Source organism: Psammomys obesus, unplaced genomic scaffold (genome assembly GCF_907164565.1).
Source record: "Psammomys obesus unplaced genomic scaffold, mPsaObe1.curated_primary_1811, whole genome shotgun sequence".
NCBI classification, from domain to species: Eukaryota; Metazoa; Chordata; class Mammalia; order Rodentia; family Muridae; genus Psammomys; species Psammomys obesus.
This window is the reverse complement of record NW_026592890.1, coordinates 223,690-248,223: the sequence shown is the minus strand read 5'-3', so window position 1 is coordinate 248,223 and position 24,534 is coordinate 223,690. Positions and strand designations below refer to the sequence as shown.

At 44.5% G+C, this 24,534-nt stretch overlaps 1 protein-coding gene across 1 annotated transcript in view; it reads right to left on the bottom strand.

The window, feature by feature from the left end:
• The window catches only part of Ppp1r14c (protein phosphatase 1 regulatory inhibitor subunit 14C), an 84,159-nt gene that overhangs the window by 6,788 nt on the left and 52,837 nt on the right, over positions 1 to 24,534 (bottom strand). The window contains exon 3 of the mRNA XM_055615847.1: positions 23,853 to 23,885. Coding sequence (XP_055471822.1) covers positions 23,853 to 23,885 — 33 coding nt within the window. The remainder of the gene's footprint in view (positions 1 to 23,852; positions 23,886 to 24,534) is intronic.

Sequence of the window (24,534 nt, the reverse complement as noted above, 5' to 3'; positions counted from 1 at the left end):
CTTCAAGACAAAGCAAACGGCCATCATCAAACCACAGAGGCACAAGACTAAAAGGAAGTGGCATAAGAGACACAGAACCCTTACCATCTGATTTTGAAAAAGACAAGTCAGGACGAGATAATAGCTTCACACGTAGGAATTGTGAACAAGAACACTTAGACCCACACTTTCAGTACAGTAGCCACTGAGGGCACGTGGCTATTGAAATTGGTTAAAATGAGCAAAATGCAAAATACTTCTCGGTAGCCACACTGGCCGCATTGTAAGCAACCCATACTCATTGGCGTACTGGACAGCACAATGCCGTCAGGCGATAGTTACATTACACCGGGAAATTCGTGGGCCAGTGCAGATGACGGCACCTCCAAACAGCAGGCTGGGAGGTGAGTGTAACCACAGGAAGGCAGACACAATTGTGAGGCTGAAGGTTGCTGACAAGTGAAGACTGGTAGAATAGATGGGGCCACGAGAGGGAGGAGGCTGAGGCAGACAGAAAGTGGTGAAGGAGCCCAGAGAAGAGCCGGAAGAGGTGCCTAATAAAGTCCTCTGCTTGAAAAGAAAAGTAGGAAAAACGAAAGGGACAAATCTATTTATCTGTCTTTATAACAGTACAACAGAGTCTCTGCAAATACAGTCTCTATATCCTAATGATATTAGGTAATGCCATTCTGCTAGTTTTGGTGACTTTTCTCCAATTGGTTTTAGCCATTATAGGTCCCTTAATCTACTGTAAGAATTTTAGAATAAGCTCATGAGTTTATATTAAAAATGCTTGTTTAGATTTGCTATTGTGATTGCGTTAAATCAGTAGATCAGGGAAACCCTATGCCCTAGCCACAGTGGGTCATCTTACCCACACAGTTGATGTACCCCTGATTTCATTAAGTCTTTCTATCCAGCAGCATTTTATGTATGCTAGTGTGTAGAGATTGCACAACTTGAATGATATTTACGCTTGTTTAAACTACCAGTGTTACTATAAACAGCATATTGTTATTTACAATTGTCTGCTGATATTATGTAGCCCTATAATAGATTTTCTTTCTTAATTTTTGAGGTAATAATTTACTTCTATTTTATGTTTGAGGAACTAGCCCCGTTATTTTTCAAAGCCATACATACACTTTCTTACAAAAGCCAGGGGAAAATAAGGAACTCCGTACAAATCTTATTCATAGCATTATAATCAATAATGAACTCATCATCATATACTCTTTTTAAAACCCCTAAATTTACTTTTTAAATTTGTGGGCGTGGTTGGGGGCACTGAGCAGGCCTTGTGCCTATCAGCACGAGGATCCTGGGGATTGTCACACTTGGCGAGGAACGTTTTTTACCTGCTGAGCCATGCTTCATTTCCCAGAACCCCATGGCTCTCCTGCTCTTCCCCCGTGGGACTTAAAAGTACCTGCCTCCCTACTCAGGACCTGAAGCCTCGTTCTGTGCCTCTGTTAACTTCTTACAATTGCTCCCACGTCTCACAATGCAGTTCTACACAGGACCCTCAGGGAACCTTTGTTTGCACTTCACAGCCAGGCGTGAAGCATAGAGACTTCCCATTAATGCTTATTGCGTTTAATTTAATTCCGAAATGGATGCATCACCATTGGTTCAGAATTTAGACGATTAAGGGCGAAATGAGGGAAGCCGAGTACAGACCTTCATTTTTGCAAGATTGGGTGGCAGTGAGTGGAATGTGTGGCCTCATACTCCCCTGAAGGAGATGACGCTGGCTTCTGAAGTGAGCGCTGTGCCCGAATACTTGACAATTTGGGGCATCTGTGACCACAGGCGTCTGGGTTCGGCCACCCCCTTCCTGTCCTCTAGAAGAGCAGCCAGTACTCTTAACCCCTGAGCCATCTCTCCAGCCCTAGCCTGTATTTTTAAATAAAAGGTGCACGGAGCACTTGGCACTATAGAAATTCTCTGAGCTATAAAACAAAAAATCTCATTGCCAGGGATTAAAGTCATACCGAGATGTTCTTTGACAACAGTGGGTTAAGTAGAAGTCAGCAGTGGAAAGGCACCTGGAAAACTCCCCAGTATATGTGACCCAAGCAATAAATTTCTAAATAACTTATACTCCCCCCAAAGAGGGTATAAGCCCTACCCACTGAACATGCTAAAAGAAAGAATGAATGCAAGCTGCTTCCTACTGCAAGCTGCAGGATTATTCCTACATGAAAGTGACAGGTCGTTCAAGGCAATTCTCTACCCACAAAGGATGTGACCCTTTCAATTCTCAACAGGGGTGATGCATTCTTTTGGGAGCTTTCATTCCCTGGTGATGTGGAGGAGTGATGCTGGATGGGGTGCTCCCTGGTGGGTGTGTGTTCTGTGCTAAGATCTGCCCCTGGATGAGCTGGACACACACACACACACACACACACACACACACACACACACACACACCCTAACATTGATTAATCTTCTACTTCATTACAAGTTACCTGTCTGAAGTCATCAGGCAAATATTTGAGTGCAGGACTCTTGATGCTATCTGAATTGACTGTAAGTGTACTCCTTGGAAGTCTTCCTTAAGTACAGAGCTATTCGACAGAAGTGGCTGGAAATCCTGTTTTCCAGGGGCTCCTAGGCTTGCCGGGAGGAAGCTACAGAAACAGGTCTGTTACAGGAGCTATGAGGTACAGTGCTAATGATGTCTGTTCCTCCTGGGCAGAGGGACAGCTCACGTCAGGTGGCATCTAGATCATCTACTGGGGCTCTCTCTGGTGACAGGGCAAAAGAAGATAATAGCTCTAAGAGTTTCTTAAAGAGGAGACACTTGGTGAATTAAGGGTTGCAGCATCAAGAATGATTACTCTGGGATATGGAGGATATACCCCTTTGACCTCAGCACTTGGGAGACAGAGGTGGGTGGATCTGTATGAGTTTGACTATTGATGAATTTTAATTCATAGCATGGCTGTTCTGGCAAGAAAACACATCCAAAGACCTTCTAGGTCTGTATGATCCCACTGAATACACACAAGCCTTTAATTCGAGAGACAGAGACAAACAGATATCTGAGTTCAAGACCAGCCTGGTATAGAGCAAGTTTCAGGTAAAGAAAAACTTCGGTCCAGGAGTGGTGGTACACTCCTTTAATCCCAAACAATGAAGGTAAAGATAATTTGTAGAAGGAAGGCATATTTGAAAGTAATACTGAGTTGAGTCACAGAAAAGGTGGCGAATCAGAGAAGATTTGATAGGATACATACTACTCTCATGAGAAGAGAGAGGAAAGGTAATGCACAGATAGAGATAAAGACAGAGAGAGAGACAGAGAGACTGAGAAACAGAGAGAGAGAGACAGAGAGACTGAGAAACAGAGAGAGAGAGAGAGACAGAGAGAGAACAGGAAGTTTTTACCAGAACAGTAATAGGGAGACAGGTTGCAAAGAGAGAACTCAGGTGAAGACCAAATGAGCCAGAGAATGAGAAGGAGCTAGATTAGAAAAGATTGCTAGAGTTAGTTTGAAGCCAAGCAGAGTAATTCTGGGCCTAAGAGAGAAGCCAGATTGAATAAATAAGCTAGAAGAGGAGTTTGAGCCAGAACAGCTGAGTTGAACCAGCCAGTCCAGAGCTCAGAAAGAACAAGGAAGGCTGAGCTTATTCAGCAGTGAATCTCAGAGACTGCAAACATTCTAGGCCTAGATTAGATTGTAGGGAGGCTAGAAGTACCAGGACTAGGACTAGGCTAGCAGAAGGAGGCAGTAAGTCTCTGAGACAACTATTAAAACAAACAGATAAAAGCTCCCTTTACATGTGACAGCAGCCTGGTCTATATAAAGAGTTCCAAGCCAGTCAGGGCTACATCACAAAACCCTGTCTCAAAATATTAAAAAAAAAAAAAAAAAAGAGGAGGAGAAAGGGTGATGAAGACAGAGAGAGAGAGAGAGAGAGAGAGAGAGAGAGAGAGAGAGAGATTGCTTTGGAGTAAGAGTTCCTTCTCTACCCACTTCCCCCTTCTTAGAGGAAAATGATGCAGCCAGCCCTGATGAGATCTGACAGGCTAGGGTTACATAGAAGGGGAGGAAGAACTCCCCTATCAGGGGACAGGGAAAGGGCATGGGGGGGGAGAAGGAGGGAGAGTGAGACTGGGAAGAGATGAGGGAGGGGGCTACAGCTGGGATACAAAGTGAATAAATTGTAATAAATAAATTAATTAATTAATTAATTAATTTTTTTTAAAAAAGGGAATGTATTAGCTATCCGTCTCCCGGTAGGTTTTAAGACCTGTCCATTCTAAATGCTTAACCACTGAAAGACTATTTTGGTTAACTGACACAATTTTTTTTATATGAATGAGGTTTATTAGATGGAGATGAAAAGAGAGAAAAGGAGAGAACAAGACATGATGAGGGATGGAGGGGGCACCCCGACACAGAAAGGGGAGAGAGAAGAGAGTAAGAGGGCAAGAGAGAAACTGACACGATTTTTAACAGGCAAATATTTGCCCTGAACCATCTTTCAAGATAAACTGTATATTTTATTTGTGACTGCTTCAGCAGGTTCGCAAAATACCACCTAAGAGATGCGTGGTGTCACCTGAAAATCGCCCTCCAGGTGTTCAGTGTGAGGATGGAACAGCTGGGGAGGGTGGGGCAAACTATGGGAGCAGGAGACACCTTCTTTCTTCAGTTAATGAGGTGGGAGCCCAGGGTCCTGAAGACTGGAAAGTGAATGGAGGCCCAAGAAGCGGATTGAACACAAGATAAAGACCACCGGCTGCAAAGATGGGAGTCTCTCAAGCAAATGCCTAGAAAAGCCATAGAGGTTTATTCTAGAAGAAAGGAGTTGCTTTGTCCACACTGAGCAAGAAATGGTGAGTTATGGCCAGGAGAGGTGACGCTGGCTCAGGAACGGCCGGGCTCAGATGTTGTGCGCCCTTGTCTACCTGAGTCCTCCAGCTTGAAACATCCCCTCTTGAAGGGAACAGAGGGTCTCGTGTAAAGTAGCAGGTTCCGGAAGAAGTTCCCAGCTTCACAAGATCCTGTCCCAGTGTTATGTAAGTAGTGACAGGAACCACAGAGGGGAGCCTTGCCCACCAGCCCCCTGCTTCTAAGCTAGGCTGGGCGCTCTAGGACGAGCTTTCCTAGGCTGTTAAGGGGGATTTCAATGACAGTTTCCTTGAGTTTTATAGGCAACCCTAATGGAGTGCCAGGTTCCCTGTGCTGGGTGTAAGGGCCTCTTTCCTTTGCTGTTTCCAGCGCTCTATTTGGGTGAGCAGACATTTGTTTGTGTCCCGGGAAAAGTCACATAACAACCACTTACTCAGTGTTCCTCCCTGTAGGCGGGAGGATTGCTAACGAAACTCCCCTGAGCTCTCCGGAAGGAATAAGCAAGTTCACATGTGAAATGTGCTTAGGAAAAGCCAGATCAGAGTAAGCGCTGTGTGGCTGCTCACCCATCACCACTGACTTCACTGTCCCTCTTCCGCTACACTCTGTTCCCCCAAAGGCTCCTGTACTGAAAGCATGGCCCAGCCAGTGGGACTGGTTTGAGAAGTACCAGGGTCTTCAGGAGGTGGAACCAAGCTGGAGGAATTAGCTCACAGGATATCCTCGTCCTGGTCCTCCCTTCCCTGGTAGCCATGGCATGAAGACGTTTCTCTGCCACACATGCCTATTGCGAGGATGTCTTATCAGGGACACAAGGCTCGGTGCTTCAGGATGGAGGCCCCTAAAACTGCAAAATAAATCATCCACTCTGAGTGGCATCAAAAAGTCCATGTGGTACCACCGTCATGCTCGATACTCTGTACCAAAGTTTAAAGCTATGTTCAGTCTGCTACGGTTTGGTCGTGTCCTACAAAACTCATCTTGAATTTTAGTCACTGTTATGACAGTATTAAGAGACACAGCACAAATGAGTGAGTCGGTTGTGAGGTTCCCAGGGTGGATTAATGTCATGATCCCAAAAGTGGATTAGTTATCTCAGCCATGGATTAGTTATCCTGAAAGTGGATTAGTCATCCTGGGTTATCCCGAAAAAGGGGCTGTCATAGAGAGATTGGCTCTCCCTTGCCTCTGTGCCCCTCCTGTGCTCTTCTGAGCTATGTGAACACATCAAAAAAGGCCCCAGCAGAGCCAGCTCTGTGTGTGCTGTTAGATATCTCATCCTTAAGACATTAGGACTGAACTTGTTTCCCTGAGTGCTCCAGCGAGACAGCATAGAAGGGACCATGCCATGGTCTGTACAGATTCCCATAAAGAGCATGTTATAAGAAAATGCAGGAAAGTATGGAAAGTGCAGTGAAGCCAGATGAATACACGACAGCGCCCCAAGAGACTCAGGGAGAAATTCCCAGGCAAGTGTCTTCTAGCCAGCCACCAGCGACCGACCGTGGCTGAGTGTCCTCCTGGTAGACACAGAGGCTGTCCCTGTGAGTGGACCCAGCAAATCTGAAGAGAGGGCCACAGTTCCTCAGACTCTGGCCTTTCCCCTCTCCTTTCACAATCTGAAGAACAGCAGCTAACAAATCAGCCACTCCAGGCCACTTGGGTCAAGTCACTTCCCCTCTCGAGGGGCTACACGTGAGAGTTTGCTCTTTTTCATGAAGAGCTTGAGGGGAATGTGGAAATATTCCTTCGGCGGCATTTCTCAACAGCTAGCACTCCACTACGAAGCGCGCGCGCGCACGCGCGTGCACGCACACACACACACACACACACACACACACACACACACACCAACAGCCCTAAGCAGCACCCTCACTATGGCCTCCTCCCTCCAGCTCTTTCTGAATCTAAGCTTGGGGATGTCACACTAGCTAGACTATAAGTGAGGTTTCCATCCTCTTCTCTACCAAACTAGCTTCTGTTAAAAAACAACCAAGATTTTTTTCTTCATCTTCAGTCAACACTTTTTTAAATGACCTTCTGCCATCACCACCACCACTCACTGGTCAATGTTTCCTAGAACTGTGCGTTGCTGTCCCTTACAGGGGTCACTTAAGTGATATGGGTGCTGTGAAAGGCCAGTGACATTAAAAAGTTTCTGAACTTGAAGTAACCAAAACTTACAAATAATCGACCTTGCGGTAGTGCTTGCCTGTGCCGCACAGCACGGCCCCGCCACAGTCTGGTGATGGTGATGAGTACTAAGCATTCCCAGCCTGCACTGTGCATGTGTTCTCTCACCACACAAGGCCAACAAATGTGCCCTGCAGCAATGTGGCGCAGACCTGTTTTTGTTTTTGTTTGTTTGTTTTCGGGTAGTATTGTGTAGCCTTCACTGGCTTGTCAGCTCGGGTTTGAGGCTACTTTATGTTATGGACTGCACAGGCTCCACTGCACAAACATGGTTTTCTGCTCTTCTAAAACACGACTTTTCATATTTTCCTACTGTTGTTCTTCAGCATGAAAGTATCAACTTAATCTCTGGGTTAAATCGTGTTAGACAGAAAGCACATCTATTTCATTCACATGCAAACTCCTTTAATAGTTTGCAAATGATGAGTTATATGTGTACCAATTATTTTAAAATAAATTTCTGACTTCTTATTAGTAAGTCCTAGTAATGATGGGTGCGTAAAAATGCCTCAGGTGAAAGGGCTTACAAGTAGAAAATGCTTGAGAAGCCTGCAGCCAGGCTCAGCAGGCATTTCATGGATTTCTGATTTGATCAGCAGCAATGTTTTATAAAAGAGGATGCTGATTTAGAGCGTGGTTCTCAACCTGTGGGTCCTGTCCCCTTTGGGGACTGAATGGCCCTTCGGGGGTCACATATCAGATAACGTGCATATCAGGCATTTACGTTACGATTCGTAACAGCCGCAAAAGTGCAGCTGCGAAGTAGCACCGAAAATAGTTCTACATTTGGGCATCACCACAACATGAGGGACCCAGCATTAAGAACGTTGAGAAGCGCGGCTTCAGAGGCTTCCCTGAGGTCAGGATTCAAAGGCCACGCTCATGCAAAGGTGCAAGGAGCCCGGAATGAGCACGGGGCGTGGGGTGACCCCGTCTCTGCGCCACGATGCCCAAGAGGAGAGATTCCCAAGCAACCAGGTCAGGCGGGTTCAGTCTAATTGCAAACAAAACTACTTAAAATGCACACGACACAAAGATCCATCTTTTAACTTTCGGGTATGGAAGAGAGAGGATGAAAGCTACGCAAAATGCCATGTTCCCAGGGAGACGGCACATTTTGTGCTCTGAATATGAACTCATCTTCCAGCTTTGCCCGTTGCCTCTTCCCAAAAACAGGCAGCCGAAAGTGGGGGCTAGGAACAGCATGGGATAATAGAGCAAGATGTCACATTAGATACAATTAGATTTAGATCAAGATGTCAGAAACGGTGCCTATCCATGCAGATAAATTGAAGGGGCTTGAATACATGGTGTAAAAAAGTTAATGTTTAAAATGAAATGCAATAACACTAACTTTAAAACAACCAACGCAGTAAACAACTTCGTTCTTAAAATATTTTATTTTGATTATTTGAATCTTGTGTATGGCAGGGTGTGTGCATAGGATTATCTCTACTCTCTCTGGAGGCCAGAGAGTAGGATCCCCTTGAGTCGGAGTTACGGGAAGTTGTGTGCTTCCTGCAGGGGTGCTGGGAACTGAACCCGAGTCCTCTGCAAGAGCAGGGAATGTAGAAAATCATTAGACCATCTCTCTAGCCCTACAAACTTTTTAAATAGACTTTTAGGAAATTATTCATCATGAAAGATGTCATTGATGAACCTGACATTAAAACTTAGAATTTCTGTACATAAAAAGCATTATAAGTCAAAATAAACTCTAATCTGGATTGTCATCCTGGATATACACATGTAGAGAGAATTCTCTAAAATCAATATTGAAAATGCCAACACTCCAAAGAAACATGGACAACAACTTTGAAATGGAAATTCCTAAACATACACATAACCACACACAACATACTGTTAATTAAGCATACATACCCCACCCAACCTGAAAAACAGTCCATTCTTCCCAGCCAGCAGTCATGAAAGATCTATTGAAAGAATGAGATCTCATCAGATTAGCAAAATCTTAGCAGCTTAATAATTTTAAGCATTGTAATAATGAGGGTAACGGAAATCCCCATATTTATTGGTGGGCATGAACCAGCCCAAACACCGTGAGGAACACCACCTCCTGCTACATTCCTTGAAGACATTCTTGTACATGAGCCAATAGGTCAATAATACTATTATTGTTCTCAATCATTAAAAGCTGAACACAATCCAAGCAATTACCAGGAGAAGAATGGATAATTATAGTGACAGAGAAGAGAAGTGGCTTTTGAAAAGCTTTTCTCTGACCTCTACATATGCCTCGTGGCGCACACACCAACACACACAATAAATAAATAAATAAAAAGAGAAGGCTTTCTACAGCTGGCCAGATGTCTTATCCAATGAGAACAACTGCCGAGCAAGCCTGTGACCTGAGTTTGAGTCCCAGAATCTCTACATAAAAAAAGCCGGAAGCTGTGGCGTCGCTCTGCAGTCCTGGCACCTTTCAGTGAAATGAGAGGCAGAGACAGTAGAAGCAGCCAGACACTCACAGGCTAGCCAACCTGGGACATGTTGCCTCACCAAGGGGGAAGGAGAGAGCCAACTCCTGGGCAATGTCCCCTGCCTGCCACACAGTACTCCTCACACTAAGAATAACTAATGAAAGTTGTTTCAGAAGAACGTTATATGGTAAAAGAAGCTGAGGAAGAATGAAGAAATTAATACAATCCGTTGTATTAACACCCATTCTGGGCAAACTAAGCCAGCTGAAATAAGAAAACTTGAAAGATATTATTATAAATTGAAAAAGAACACAAAATTATCTGTATATTGTGTGGTCACAACCGTTTGGTCCACCTTTGCTGTCTGGTCAAGACAAGACATTAGGAGAAGCCCTGCAAAGATTTGTGTAAAAAAAAATAAAATTACCTGAATGAACCGTGACACGTCCATCTATGGCACGGAAGTAAAGAGAGGGCTTTGGGGAACCAGAGACGTGACTCTGCAGTTAAGAGTGTGTGTTGCTCTTGCAGAGGAGCCAGCCTTTGTCCCCAGCACCCCAGCATGTCAGCTCACAACCGCCTGTGTCTCTAATCCAGGGGATCCAGCGCCCCCTTCTGTCCTCCATGGGCACTAGGCATGAATGTGGTGCACAGACGTACAGGCAAGCAGAACACTCACACACATAAAATGAAAAGCATAGATCCCTTCTAAAAGTGGGGGATGGGCAGCACAGTGTCTTTGGTGCCCACTGGGGAGAAAATCATAGCAACTAGCCAGTGACCCGAGGAACTCTGAAGGCTCTTTTAGGGGGTGGGGAAGGAAGAGCAGAGAAGGGGAGAAGATAGGACAGGACAGTAGGGGAGATGAAGGGATGGAAGGGGAGGGAAGAAAAGGTAGAGCAGGAGAGGCGATGGGAATCCACACAGCCACAGAAAGGGTGGCTTTCCCAGGGAGACTGTAAATTTAGCTCTAGGCAGCTGTCACCTGACTTGTAAACAAACCTCGAGGAGCCCTGGTGGCAGCCCGAGAACAGAAGGCCCTTTCTAGCTCCCGAACTTGTACCCTGTCTACTCGGGGACCTTATTCTCCAGATCCCGTCTGGGTCCTTTGGCTTTCAGCTTCCACCCTGACCGCCCCCACACATGCCTGTCCCAGCCTGTGCCAGAGGCAGCAGATGGGCATAAGCTTTGTAATTATCACCGTAGCCAGGTGTCTGGGGACCTTTCCCGGTCACTCAAAGTAATTAATCTGTTACATTCATTGGTGACAATATGACGCTTCGAAGAAGATGGGTCCCTGGAAAATAGGAAAGAAACAAATCTCTGCTCTCTACATAAACTACGCCTGGGTCAGCCTTTCCATGATTGGGAGCCACTTAGAAAGGAGTAAGACGAATAGATGCCAAACAGTAACTCATCCCCGGAGGATGGTGTCACCAACCACAGTATCTGTTCCAGTGAGGCAAGGGCAACAATGTGTGCCTGGAAGAACTGTGGAGGCACAGTCTGATTTCCTAGAACATTCTACCCCCTCCTGAGGCAGAGGCTGAGAACAGAGAGGGAGGATGGATGAGAAGTCTTAAAAGTGAGACACAGGGCTCTGTGTCCTCCCCTCTTTGCTCCCAAGAACAAAGTCATTGCCCTAAAACTGAATATGACAAGCACCACTCACCCCGGCCCAGGTTCACTGTCCACTGACCGTCTAAGAGCATCTTCAGGGTCTGGTTTCTTTTTAGTCGTTGTTGCTTTTGTTTTATTTGGTTTGTAACCAGAGCCCAGGCTAAACTGAAATCCAGCCACCTCCTGCCTTTCAAGTCCTAAAATTCCAGCTGTTTACCACAACTGGCTTCAAGTGCGAGTTTGTGCTACTTAGCTTTTTGTCAACTTGATGAAAACTAGAGCCGTCTGGCAAGAGAGAAATGCTTCTATCGGACTGTTCTGTGGATGGTGCCGCTCCTGGGCAGCTGGCCACGGCTGAGACAGCACGCTGAGCAAGCCTGGGGAGCAAGCCAGCGAGCCGCCTCTGCCATGGCCTCTGCATCAGTTTCCGCCTCCAGGGCCCTGCCCTGACTTCCTTTCCTGTTGGTCTGTAACCTAGAAGGAAAAATCAACCCTTTTCTCTCCAAGATACTTTTGGTTATGATATTTATCACAGCAGCAGAAAATTACCTAAAACAGTAGCCAAGGCAGGAATCTGACAATATGGGAACAAAGAAGGGCAGAAGAACCTCAAGGTTCAGATAGGTGAAAAAAGGGAAGGCTAGGTCAGGTGATGTTAGCTCCTGAAAACTGTTCAAAATAACAAAACCTTGTTACCCAGAGAACTGGTTAGACATTATTAAAAAATCACACAGAAATTTTATTACCTACCAGTTGCACAGGAGACTAGGCAGGAAACAGTGAATCACCATAACACATCCCGATGTGCTCAGCACAGGGAATGCTGGGATATACGCCCAACCATCACAGACCAACAGCACGCTCCACTCACTCTCCGTCATTAGTGACAATCAATGTTCACTTCTTCTGGGGGCCGAGGGAGAAGTACTGCTCTATCCATCGGCTGGCAGGGCGTACCAGGATTGATCCCACTTCTCATGATCCGCAGAGAGGCTATGGCTTCTGCTTCAGGTAAGGACCGTCATGGGTGCTGTCAAATGACTTCTGCCAACGTGAATTTCTGAAGGCCTTAATCAAAATCTGGTTTTGATTTCCCTCCGGTTAACCTGAAGCTACAGACACAATGTTGTCTGCGTGATTTCTGGAATATCTGCCTTTAAACGTTAGTTTATTTTGCTGTGAATAAAGTCCCTTTGGGCCCAGGTTCAACCTTTGCTCCTAAAAGAACTGGTTTTTTACATGAAACCCACTTGTGTTTTCATACAACAAAGGCAGTCACCGACAGTCCACAATTTCAACCTTAGGATGTGTAACTCTTTCTTCACTTACTAATGGATCTCTTGCAATCTTTGCAGTCACAATTCAAGCATCAGGAAGTAAAGTCCACATAAATATTCCAGCCACAGAAAGTGATCAACAGGTCAGAAAGAAATAAAATTATAACCTCCCACTTTCTAATCACTAAGGAAACTGAAGTAATTTCACCATACGAACATTTGTCATGTCTTAATATTTGCTCAGGGTCTATGAGGCAAACAAGCATTTCTTTGGGCTCTCAGAACTGCAGTTTGGGAAGCACAGATTCCAGCGGAAACCAGAATGAGTCCCCTTAGAGAGAGCGAGATTCCTTCAAGGGAATCTTAAAGTGATAGGGTCTAAGTGACTTCCACTGGGTGTCTTATCAAGGAAAATGATTGGAGGATAAGTCTACCTCTGTGGCTCAGGGCCCACCAGAGATGCTAGACACTGTCCCAAGAAGGGGTCAAGAGTTCTCCTCTCCATAACTGGCTTGTGATGTGGTACCAAGTTCAGACTAATCGCCACGGCACAGGAGGGAGACTAGCTCACAGAATGAAGTCTGTGCTGTAACCTCCTGTGGTGGCTTCAAACACCTCTTTCCTTTTTATCCTGACCCTCTTTGCCAAAGATGTCACGTGTTCAATAGCCTTTAACTCCTATTTACTCATGTTCACATAATTCTAAATACACAGAGAGAAGTGGGGCTGTGGTTAAGGTAAGTATGATAATTTTGAGTTTAACAATTATACGAGGCCATTAAGTCGCCATCCACCAATAGAAAATGTCATCTAGGCCCAGTGCTCTTCACAGGCTGTGCTTTAGAGCTGGGAACATGGCTCAGTGGTAGAGTGTTGGCCTTTCATGAGCAAGGTTCCCCAGTTACACTCCCAGTACAAAGAAAATAAAGTCTGTGTTTTATAAAAATAACAACATTAACTGGGGGGTGGCGAGTATCCAAAAGCAAGATGTGGGCGACTCTTTCTGTGAAAGCAACTGCTCTTTCCTTTTGTTGCTGCTGTCATTGTCATCACCATCACCACTGTCACTGTCCTGTGCTCACCTGGGATCTAAGAAAATGTGACAAAGAATACCCCCTCCCCCACCCTCACTTCCTGAAGGGTCTCCCTTAGAATGTCTTCCTCAAAAAAGTCTTTTGATTTACTTTGAGCCAAGATGGTTTAATAAGGTGATTTCAAGTGGCGGTTTTGGGTCCCCGAGTGTCACCTGAGGACTGGGGCCAGCTCTGCTGGTGGTCAATCACGTGCTCCTCTGGTGAATCGCCAATCACAGAGCTGACCCGAGGCACCCTAGACCTGCCAATGGTTTCCAGTGGGGCCAGTCTCGTGAACCGTTCTGTAACCTTGCAGAGTGTAACTCTTTACTAAACAGGAAGTGGACACAGACTTTTGTCCCATGACTACGTGTCAGGGAACCCTTCTGGGATGGTTTTACTGCATAAAGGTAACCAGAATGGGCTGTATGGATATTTCAGGCGCAGGGCGACTGATGCTCACCTTACAGGAGTACAGAGACAAGCAGCGAGGGGAAGAAAGAGCAAGGGTTTATTTTATATGTCAGTCCAAATGCCAGCTCCAGCTGGGCAGAGAGGCCTGGGCATGAATTGCATGAGGAGGCCAGGATGTAACTCACTTTGCACAATGCTTGCCTATCAAACTTGAGACCTAGATTTAATCCCCAGCACCTCACAAGCTCAGCATGGTGCACATCTATAACCCCAGCCCTCAGGTGGAGGCAGGAGAATCAGAAGTCCAAGGTCATCTTCAGCTATGTAGTTAACTTGGGGCTAGCCTGGTCTATATAAAACCTCAAAACAAAACAGTAGATATGAAAATGTGCCATTAACAGTCAGGGGACTCAGGGACCGAGATCCCTTAGGCTGGCTGATAAAGCTTCGTGTGTATCTCACTACTAACCTGATCCTCCAGAGCTCGCGCCCCTGATAGTCTGCAGAACCTCAGGGCCTTCCCCGCAACGGCTGCAGCCCTGGAGTGCAGTTCCTCTACACCCTGGCTGCTAACTTACAAACGCTCTGATGGGCTGGCAGAAGGGCAGTGGTCGCCTGTTCTCCTGTTTTGATGCTCTTTTGAGCATTTAAATCCTCACCAAGACTGAGCTCTGAAGAGACTGCCTTCTAAATACGGTGAGTATCCACTGCTGCTGTTTCTGGATTAGTTACAATCCGTAAACATCTGTTGAGCAAATGAATAAGGGGGTTGTGGTAACGCAGGAGCGTGCCTCCTCCACACGCCCACACAGCTTCTCTGTGTTGTCAATACGCTGTTCAGATGCTCTCTCTACCGTAGCCAGTTCACGGAAGGCCGGGGGTCAGTCCACGTCAGCATCAACTAGACAACACTTTACAAGGCAGATTCTGATGCTACAGGGATGGAGAGCTGCTACAACCACAATGAGCTAACCACAGCCACCACCAAAGCCTTGGAAGTGAAATAGAGTCATCATGTCATGAGGCCTGAACAAGGAGAGCCTGCCTTTCTGTGGCCAGCACGGGGAGAGTATCAGAGAAAACTATCTTTCAGGAAACACCAGTGAGTTTCGATTTATAAACCGCAGCACGTTTAGTGTGGCCTGGCCCTGACTTTCTATGACCTCACAGGTGACTAAGACATGGAAATGCTTCTCACCACAGCCTCTCAGGCTGAATCATCCCAAGAGCTCTGGCTGCATAGCAACTGACAGGCTTTGTTCAGAGGCAAGCTTGTAGCACAATCTGTGAGAGCAAACATCAAGGCACTAAAAGAAAAACCTGATGTTGACCCTGAACAGTGGTGCGGGCTCCTTCACCTGGAAGCAGACACTTTTCAGAACAGCCCACCCTTGGCCTTGCCACGTCCTGCTCTTCAGAAGGCAGACCCCTCCTGTAGGTACCAACACTTTTTCTGTCCATTACCCCTATCGTGTAACGAAGGCACATCCATGTGATCCTAAGATTTTAAAATCAAGCAAGAGACGGAGAAATAAGAAAAGGCTCAGCTTGGTTTGGTGGTGGCTGCTCAAACCATCCTCTAGTCCTGCCAACGCCAGCAGGTTGGCATACTGACCACCCAACCAGAAGTAACCCGAAACAGAATCACTCCTGTCCTACTTGCACTGTGCAACAACATCCTGTTTCCTCGTTTACTTAAACCAGAATTATTTTATATCAACATTCAAAATGGCCTTTACTCATGGGGAAAAATTCAAAATACCACTCTTTGTTTTATAACTCTGTCTCTCTCTTCCTCTCTCTCTTTCCCTCCCTCCTTCCCAACCCTCCTTTGTGTGTGTGTGTTTGTGTACGTGTATATGTGTATGTATGTGCATTTCTGGGTGTGAATATGGCCATACCTGTGTCCTGCCACAATTTTGTGGAGATCACAAGGCAACCTTGTATCTTAGTCCTCGCCTTCTACCTCCAAAACCTATCCTGCCACCCACTCACTGCCACACAGAGAGCTGGCCCTAATTACATCTTGATGTGCCCAGGAAAGGCGCGTATGTCAGGAAGCCACAGTCCAGATATAAACCAAAGTGAAGAAATGAAAGACCTTTCAGTAGTCAGTCTGTGACACACGGAGAAAGGAACTACAGCCACAAAGATAAGACAGGGTGACACGCCCAAGTCAGTATACTTCTGAGAAATTAGCAGATTCTTTGAAAATCACTTTTTGACATTAACAATTGAGGAATGTACTTAGTGAATCTGCATGTTTGCATGTGATTGGGAAGCCTTTCTTTATATAGATTAAAATTCAGCAGGCAGGTCACAGCCCTCTGCGCACTAAACGTTATCTTATGGGTTTTCATTTGTACTCTGACCTGTCTGTGCACTGACAAGCTATGAGGCCTTTGGCAACTTTTCCAAGGCTCAGACTCTTTAGCTGATAACAGAGGAGTCCATCCCCGAGCTAGGCTCTAAAGATGAAACACCTCTTCCCATTTACAGGCTTTTGTAGAGAGGCATCCTTACAGCCATTCCTTCCTAACAAGAAGTAAAAAGCCAAAAAGCCAAATGGAAGATCAGCAACTCCTTTTTAGGTCTGTAAGAGAGATGAGGCCACAGGAAAACCATGAATGGAGTGACTACAGAGAATTACAACTTGGCGTAGAAAACAAGCAATGGTCTCTGTGGGGACAAACAACCCCAAATGACAAGTTTCTGGAGAGATTTAGACCCCGAGAAGACTTGGGTCTGTGGTGACCTTGTGAGTTCTCCCAAGTCCTCACGTTGGACATCAACGGAAAATTCTTTGAGTTTCTAGACTCTAAGAAACTTGGGGGAAGTAAAAACCCAACGCTAACTTCCTCTATTCATTTTGGTGTGGGGGTGGGGGTTTCGAGGTGGTGGGAGTCAGAGGAAGTGGCAGCAGGAGACCAATGTCGAGCAGGCTAACGTAGAGACCGAGAGGAGCTGATGAACTTTACCATCCAGGCACAACTGTTCACTGTAAGGCCGAGACTACCTGCTTAAGCTATGGAATGCTTTCCCTCCCCACCCAGATCTATATTACAATGACGATGGACAAGAGTCTCTTATATATTTTGTTGTGAGCCTAGCCTTTAACGGCTGAGCCATCTCTCCTGCCTGACAACAGTTTCTTGTACCTGCTTCATCAAGAAAATATAAAAGACAACAGAAAAGGTTAAAGCTCACAGTTTAAAGAGACAGCAAACATCATAATCGGATTCCGATAATGGCAGGAGACTTAGTTTGTGAAGCATCTAAACCAATGATGGTACTGTACCATGCACTCTGGTAAATAGGCAGACAGCATGCAAAGAAAGCAGAAAATACAGAGAGTAAGTCCTGGTGATGAAAAACACTCTCACAGAAATCTAGACAACCTCTGGTGGCTCAAGAGTATGCTGGATAGAGTTCAGGAAAGAGTTCCTAAGATTGAGGCTATATCAAGAAAAGTAGATAGCAGATCTATTTTTGTTTTTAGTCTAGGTCAGCTCGGTAGAACCTCATGTAGGGGACATGCCTCCAGGCATGGCTCTGGTCATGCTTGTGGGAGATTATCTTGAATGGATTGAGGTGTGAAGACCTTCCCCCCTCGGGAGGCACTATCCTCTGGGTAGGGCCCTTGACCATGTAGAAAAGGGGAGGGATGGGGAGACCTCAGCGCCAACATTCACCTTGCTCTCTGCTTTGGGTGTGGATGGGCCGTAACTGGTGGCTTCAAGCTCCTGCTGCCTCCATTTCTCCGCCACAAATCAAGATATCAAGATAAACCCTTCTTGTCTTAATCCTTTTTTTTTTTTTTTTTTTTTTTTTTTTTTGGTCAGGTTATCTTATCACCACAATAGGGAAAGAAACTAAGACAGGGAAGAATTCCAGTTTCATTGGTAAGAGGATATACTGCTGGCAAAATGTTGTTTCTTCTCAACTTGACCTACGGATTGAATGCAATTTCACTCAAAACTCCCAGTAAGTTCTTTTGTGGTTATTGTTAGCTGATTCTAAGGTGCAGAGGCACATGACTGACAACAGCTATCACAACAGCAATAGAAGAATGCCACTGGAGAACTGATGCTATCTACCTTCAAGACTTCCTACACGGCACCAGTAATTGAGTCTGTGTGGTAGCATGAAAGAAAGAAAAACCAATCTATGACACAGAATAGGGAGCCCAGAAATATAATCAACTAATCCTTAATAAAGGATCAAAGCCAATAGAGTAAAACAAGAATAAACTTTTTAAGAAATGGTGCTCATACCACTGGACATGCACATTCAAGATAAAAGCAAAAAGAATAAAGTGTAATAAATAAATAAATAAATAAGCAAATACTGTAGATACAACTTTTCACTCTCCTCAAAAATTAACTCAGATGGAACAAATGTAGATTTCTTTTAGGATGTAAAAAAAATAACACTCTAATAAAATATCACAGGAGAAAACAGCAATGATTTTTCATAGTGGTGAGTATTAGAAGCATCAAAAAAGGCCAAAAAAAAAAAAAAAAGCCATGTAAGACAGGATTGATAAACTGTGCTTCATTAAAATGAACTCTTCTGTTCTATAAAAGACACTGTGAAGAGAATGAAAACAGTGAGAGAAAAGACTTTCAAAAGACATACCAGTTAATAAAAGCCTGGAGGCCAAAATAATATATCTTTTCCCCATTCTCTCTCCCTGGTGTACAATACACAACTATTCTACCAATGATCTCTATCCCAGCCACAAAGAAGTTTTAGAATCCAACAGCAGGAGCTGGAGAGATGGCTCAGTAGGTAGGAACATTTGCTGCTATTACAGGAGAGCTGGGTCTGGTCCCCAGCACCTCGCATAGGGGCTCACAGCTGCCTGTAACTCCAGTTCCAGGGAAGCTAAGTCCTCTTTTAAGCTGCTGTAGGCTTACTCAGACACACAAACCAAACCAAAACCAAAACAAAAAAATACAACTTTAATCTCAACAGCAGCAAAAAGAAAAACCCAGTTTAAAAAAAAAAAAAAATGAACCACGGACCTCAGGAGACATCTGTCCCCTAAGGAAATACATGGGTATCAAATGAGTATACAAATAGGTGCTCCAGATTACATGCCACAGAAAATGTAGATTAAAACAATGGAACATCAATATATACCTCTCAGAATGGCCAAAAGTCCAGAGCACCAACACCCCCAAATGTGGGGGAGGATTTGAAGCAGGAGGAACATTCATTCCTGATGAGAATGAAAAATGATTTGGCTACCTTGAAAGGATTTGGTAATGTCCCACAAACCCAAATACAGTCTTAAGATGCAACACATGTTCCTTGGAGTTTACCTCAAAGAACTGGGAACTTTTTACAAAACCCTGTGCCAGAATATTCAGAGCAGCACAGCCAACACTTGAAGACAATGTAGACATCCTTCAACAGGTGAACGCTCTGGCTAGACATGGGGTTATCATCTACAACTAAAACGGACTGAGCTGTCAAGCCATGGGAAGACAGGGAGGAGACTGAAACAGATGGGTAAGAAGAAGGCAGTCAGTCTGTGGGAGTGACATGCTGTGAGACTCCAGCTGGATGAAGACAGCAAAGAGACCAGTGTTGTGGGGCGGGGGAAGGAGGAAGGGGCTGGGAGGGCAGAATGCAGGGTGGTGAAACGATTCTGTAAGACACAGTTATGATGAACACAGGCCAAAGTTTCCTCAAAACCTACAGAAGGTACAAGAACGAGCTTGAACCTGAATATGGACTATGGACTTAGGGAATTACTGTGTGTCAACACAGACTCATCAGGAAGTACAAATGTGCCAGTCTGGTGGGGGATGTTGATAATGGAGGAGGCTGTGGGTATAGACAGGAAGTTGCTGTGTCCCCTGGTCTATTATACTGTGAATCTAAAACTGCTCTGAAGACCTAAGTCTCTGTAAAATATTAAGCCATGGATGATTTCATCCATGTTTAACATGTTCATAAAAATATTCAATACATGAGATATGATTAGCTGAGTGCCCAGCTTAATAATCAATTAGCCATTGTTGTTATTGCTATTACAATTATTACTGTTAATAACCCTTACTGAAATGCTGGGGGACAGATATGAGTACTTCTATTTACAGGATGCTGCAGGAGGAAATGGAGGTTCAGAGAGGTTGGGAGCCTGCTTTAAACTTACATAGCACTAGCTGGTTTTGCCCCCAAAAACTCAACTCAAAACACATTCTTCTCCCCCTCCCTCTGCATCCTCCCTCTGCAGCAAGAGGATATAAACAGCAAAGGCACCTTGTTTACATTTCAGACTTCCAAGTGACACGATTGTACATAGAGGAGCTTTGATCAAAGACAGCACCCCCCCAAGATGGCTGCTCTAAAAAGGGAGATGCTTAATTATTCAGCACCTAGTTCAGACTGGATAGCATCCCTTAGAACTCCGAATCTCTCGCTGAGGCAAGGCACTCGTGAGGACTGGCAAGATGGAAAACAAAGCACAGGACCCATTGTTAGGCCTCAGGGTTGAGTACTGGTTCCCCGAATTACTGCTCTGACACTGGAGACAGGTTGCCGAGGAGCTCTTTCCTTCATCTGATGGTTGTGCAGTTAAATAGGAGGGTGCAGGTTGGGAGCATGTGAGCTACTTAACTCGGGAAGAATTAGAAGCCAGTACACTGCTCCTTTGGTCCAGATGTCACAAAGCCGTGTCCTATGAGCACATACTAAAAAGCAAAGCACTCCACCTCGCTCAAAGGATCCATTAGGATAAACAAACTTGGCAGCACGTCCATCCCTCAAAACACTGAGCTAAAAAAAAAAAAAAAAGAATCCAAAGATGTTTGCTTATGAACTCCAGCTTATGAATTTCCCTCTTTTCAGACTAGTCAGAGGACATGTTTTCATCTCCTAAACCTCCACACCAAGGTCTGAGACTAAGGAGATAAATCAGTCAGCAAAGTGCTTGCTGGGAGAGCATGAGGAGCTAAGTTCAACCCCCACCTAGATGTGGTAGTTATTTCTCCCATTCCAGAACTGGGGAGGCAGAGACTGCAGGATTCCCAGGACTTTCTGGCTACCAGCCTAGACTGCCTAGCCCACAGGGAGAGGACAGTGAGGGACACTCTCTCCTAGAACCAACAAACCACAGAAGCGGGCGACAGTAGACAGCACCTGGGAAGACAGGCAAGGTTGACCCTTAGCCTCTAAGCAGCCACACGTGCTTGCTTATGCCTGCACACCCACGTGAACAGACATACATAAATGCACACATCAAAACAATTAATTAGATGAGTTTCGTTGCAGCTTGTTTACCTGCAAAGCTGTGAGCCACTGTAAGATTTTGATCCCTAGACACAGCAAAAAGCAGGGGACACAAAGGGGGTTGTTCAGGAAGCAGTCTGTAGGCCTGATGAAAGTATGAATCTGCTAGGCTAAGCCTTCTCACCTAAATAACCAGCTCTCTAAGGGAGGAACTGAAAAAAATCAAAACACGAAGTGAGTATCTAAGAAGTGACGTTCTGCACTTACCAATCTGGTTCCTCTCAGCAGCAGCCCGACATCGTATAGGGCACACAGGGTAGGCCTTTCCACATGGCAGGTTACCCCTCGGCAGGGGTCACTGCCAGCTTTTCCCTAAGCACTGGGGAGGGAGCACTCTGCCCTGTGCAGGCCAGGCAGACCCTCCACGCTGAGCTACTCAGATAGCCCTTCTTTCCCTTCTCAGCCTTGTTTAACCTGACACAACACCACACACTCATTCACACTCATTCCCCAACACTCTGCAGGTAAGGAAGCTCTGTTCCCCAAACAGCTAAGACGGAGGTTCTGCTGCCTCCTTCTGCTTCCAGAAAGCCCGAAGTCAAGCTGGCAGCCTTTCAGCTGTGGGTTAGAGCAATCACTTTGAAAAAAACCTCAATCTTCCCAGGGGGACAAAGAAAGACGTTGAAGTAATCACGCATCACTTAAAGTGGGGGCTCCATTCTCAAAAGTGTAAGATTTTTGCTGTGTAAATATCCTGCATTTTACAGCAACGATGGTGATGCCTCACTAACATGTAATCTTAAGGGACTGACATTATTATGTTGTTCATGATTATACTGATCTTATCTCATTTCACATAAAAGGGCATAAAAGGTCTGACTGCAATCTACTCACCCCAATATAAGATCCAAGAATAAACAGAATAATGTTAAACATAAAATAACTGATTAAAATCCGCAAGGAAGAGGAAACAAAACTGACCCCAGAAACAGGGAGAAAAACAAACAAATAAACAAGGGGGGAAACTGGTCCAGAAAGGAATCTTTGATGTTAGATATGAAACAGAGAACACTGTAGGATGTCAGTGAAAAACATTAGAAGTTAAAGCCTAGGAAGTCTTTTAGAAAGATATACTAGGAGAAGGACATGAAAAACAAGATGGGAATGAGCTTTGAGGTTCCACCCAATTTCTAAATAAGAAAAAAAAAAAAAAAAGATGCAGAAAGCTGAGGAAGAAATTAGTAAAAACAATGATTAAAAAATGGACAAATAAAGACAAAGGGCTACATACACACATACACGCATTACACAAACACGCACATACCCACATATTTGAACACACACAGGCATGCACTCACACAAAAGTGAACACGCCCATACACGCATGCACCCACCACACACACACACACACACACACACACACACACACACACAGGAAAGGAGCCATGGCCCTAGTTTACTGTTGGTTCATAGTGAAAACACTTTTTTAAATTATAATATTATAGACTTCAAGTACGAATTTAATAAAATTCTGCTATATAATTTTATTGGGGGAATGAAAGAAAGGAATTATATTGATAGTAAAAGAATTATTGTCTTTCCCTAAAAGTCAATAGATGAATAAAAACAATAAATACATATCTAGGAATGAAACAGTAAATGAAAGGAAAGAGAAAATGTGCCGCATATGTGAACTAGATGCCCCAAGAGGAGAAGAGAAAAGACAATCTTCTCGTTCTTGACCTCGTAACATGTGGTTTTCAGAAGTACGAACGTGTGTCATGTTCACAAAAAGTACACTTTCAATAAACATTTAAATTTCTATAGGATATAATTAAAACTGGAGACTTTAAATATACAGCTCAAATTGATATCTACCCTTAAGCCAAATAACCATAAAACATTTTAGACTCACATTTATACACTCCTAAAAGTATATTTTCTTCTCAGTAACTTACCACTTCAAAACTCAGAAGAGTTACCACAGCCATCGCTTTGATGGCCAGTGATCTCCAGACTTCTGGTGAGTCTTCTGACTTCTCTGATTTGCCACAGGAACAAGCCGAAAGTTTGTGGAGAGAGGGAGCTAATAGTTTCATAACTCATCAAAACCTTAATCGCTCTCCTGTTTTTGCTTTCAATCATTTAGATTCTATACCAGTTGCTTCAGTCTAGTCTGCAATATGCACCGTTTCTTAGACCACAAGATGAATACCCAGACAAGGCCTCACATTTTCCTGATAAAGGTAGTTTATGCATACGGTCTGGCCTGCATGTGTGCATGCACTCCATGGACATGCCTAGTACCTGCACATACCAGAATAGGACATTGGGTTCCTTGGAACTGGAGTTATAGATGGTTGTGAGCTGCTCTGTGGCTGCCGGGGACCCAGGCCAACTGGAAGTGCAGCCTGTGTTTTTAACCACTGAGCCACCTTGCCAGCCCTGGTTTGAAGCATTTTTTTAAATGCATACCCATAAAGTCATAAGCTATATTCTCCAGCAATAATTACACTGCATTTCCTCCCAATTTTCTGTGAAGTGACGATTTTTCTCTAAAACATAAGCACACCCGGCTCTAATAACATCTTCCTGAACCAAACAGATTTAGGCTTAGAAATAATGAAGCCGGCACTGCCTGAGTACAGGCACTCATGGGTGAAAACCAATCGTCTGTATTCAAAACAGATAAATTGATTTGACAAAAACCAATTCTAACACAGCACTTAGGTAGAATAATTTGCTTACCTCTGTTGGTTTATAGCAGTCTACGAGGGCTTCCTAGAATTAAATACACAGAAAGTCAGGATTCTTTCTCTTAATTCATCATCTTGAAATAAAAAGCCATTTACTCTTCATTTAAAGTGTGTGTGTGTGTGATATGTATACATGAATGCAGAATCCATGAGGGCCAGAGGAGGATGTTATGTGTTCCATGGAGCTGGAATTGCAGAGAGTTGTGAGCTGCTGACATGAGTGCTGGGAACCGAACTGTGGTCCTCTGGAAGGAAGAGCAGCAAGTGCTCCTACCTGCTGAGCCTTCTCTCTGGCCCTCTTGTTTCATCTTTAAATCATTATTGGACAACGGCCTGTTAAGGCTTACCACTGACTAGCTATACTTACATTTTATTTCAGTACCAGTTGGTCAGCTAAGACATAAAAATACCATTCATATGCAGCCATGTTGTGTTCTTAACATGGGTCCACATGCACACACATATATACATATATGTATATATATTGCACAGAGTTTTTGAGTGACAAAGTCTTGCTTTTGTGCTACCAGTTTTGAAAATCAAACATAACCCTCACTAGCTTATACCTGCCTATGGAGCAGAGCTTGCTTTAAAGGACTCTATTCTACCTCTTCCTGCACACACACGTGTGTGTGCACATTGACATGTATGATGTGTGCATTCACATGTGTGTG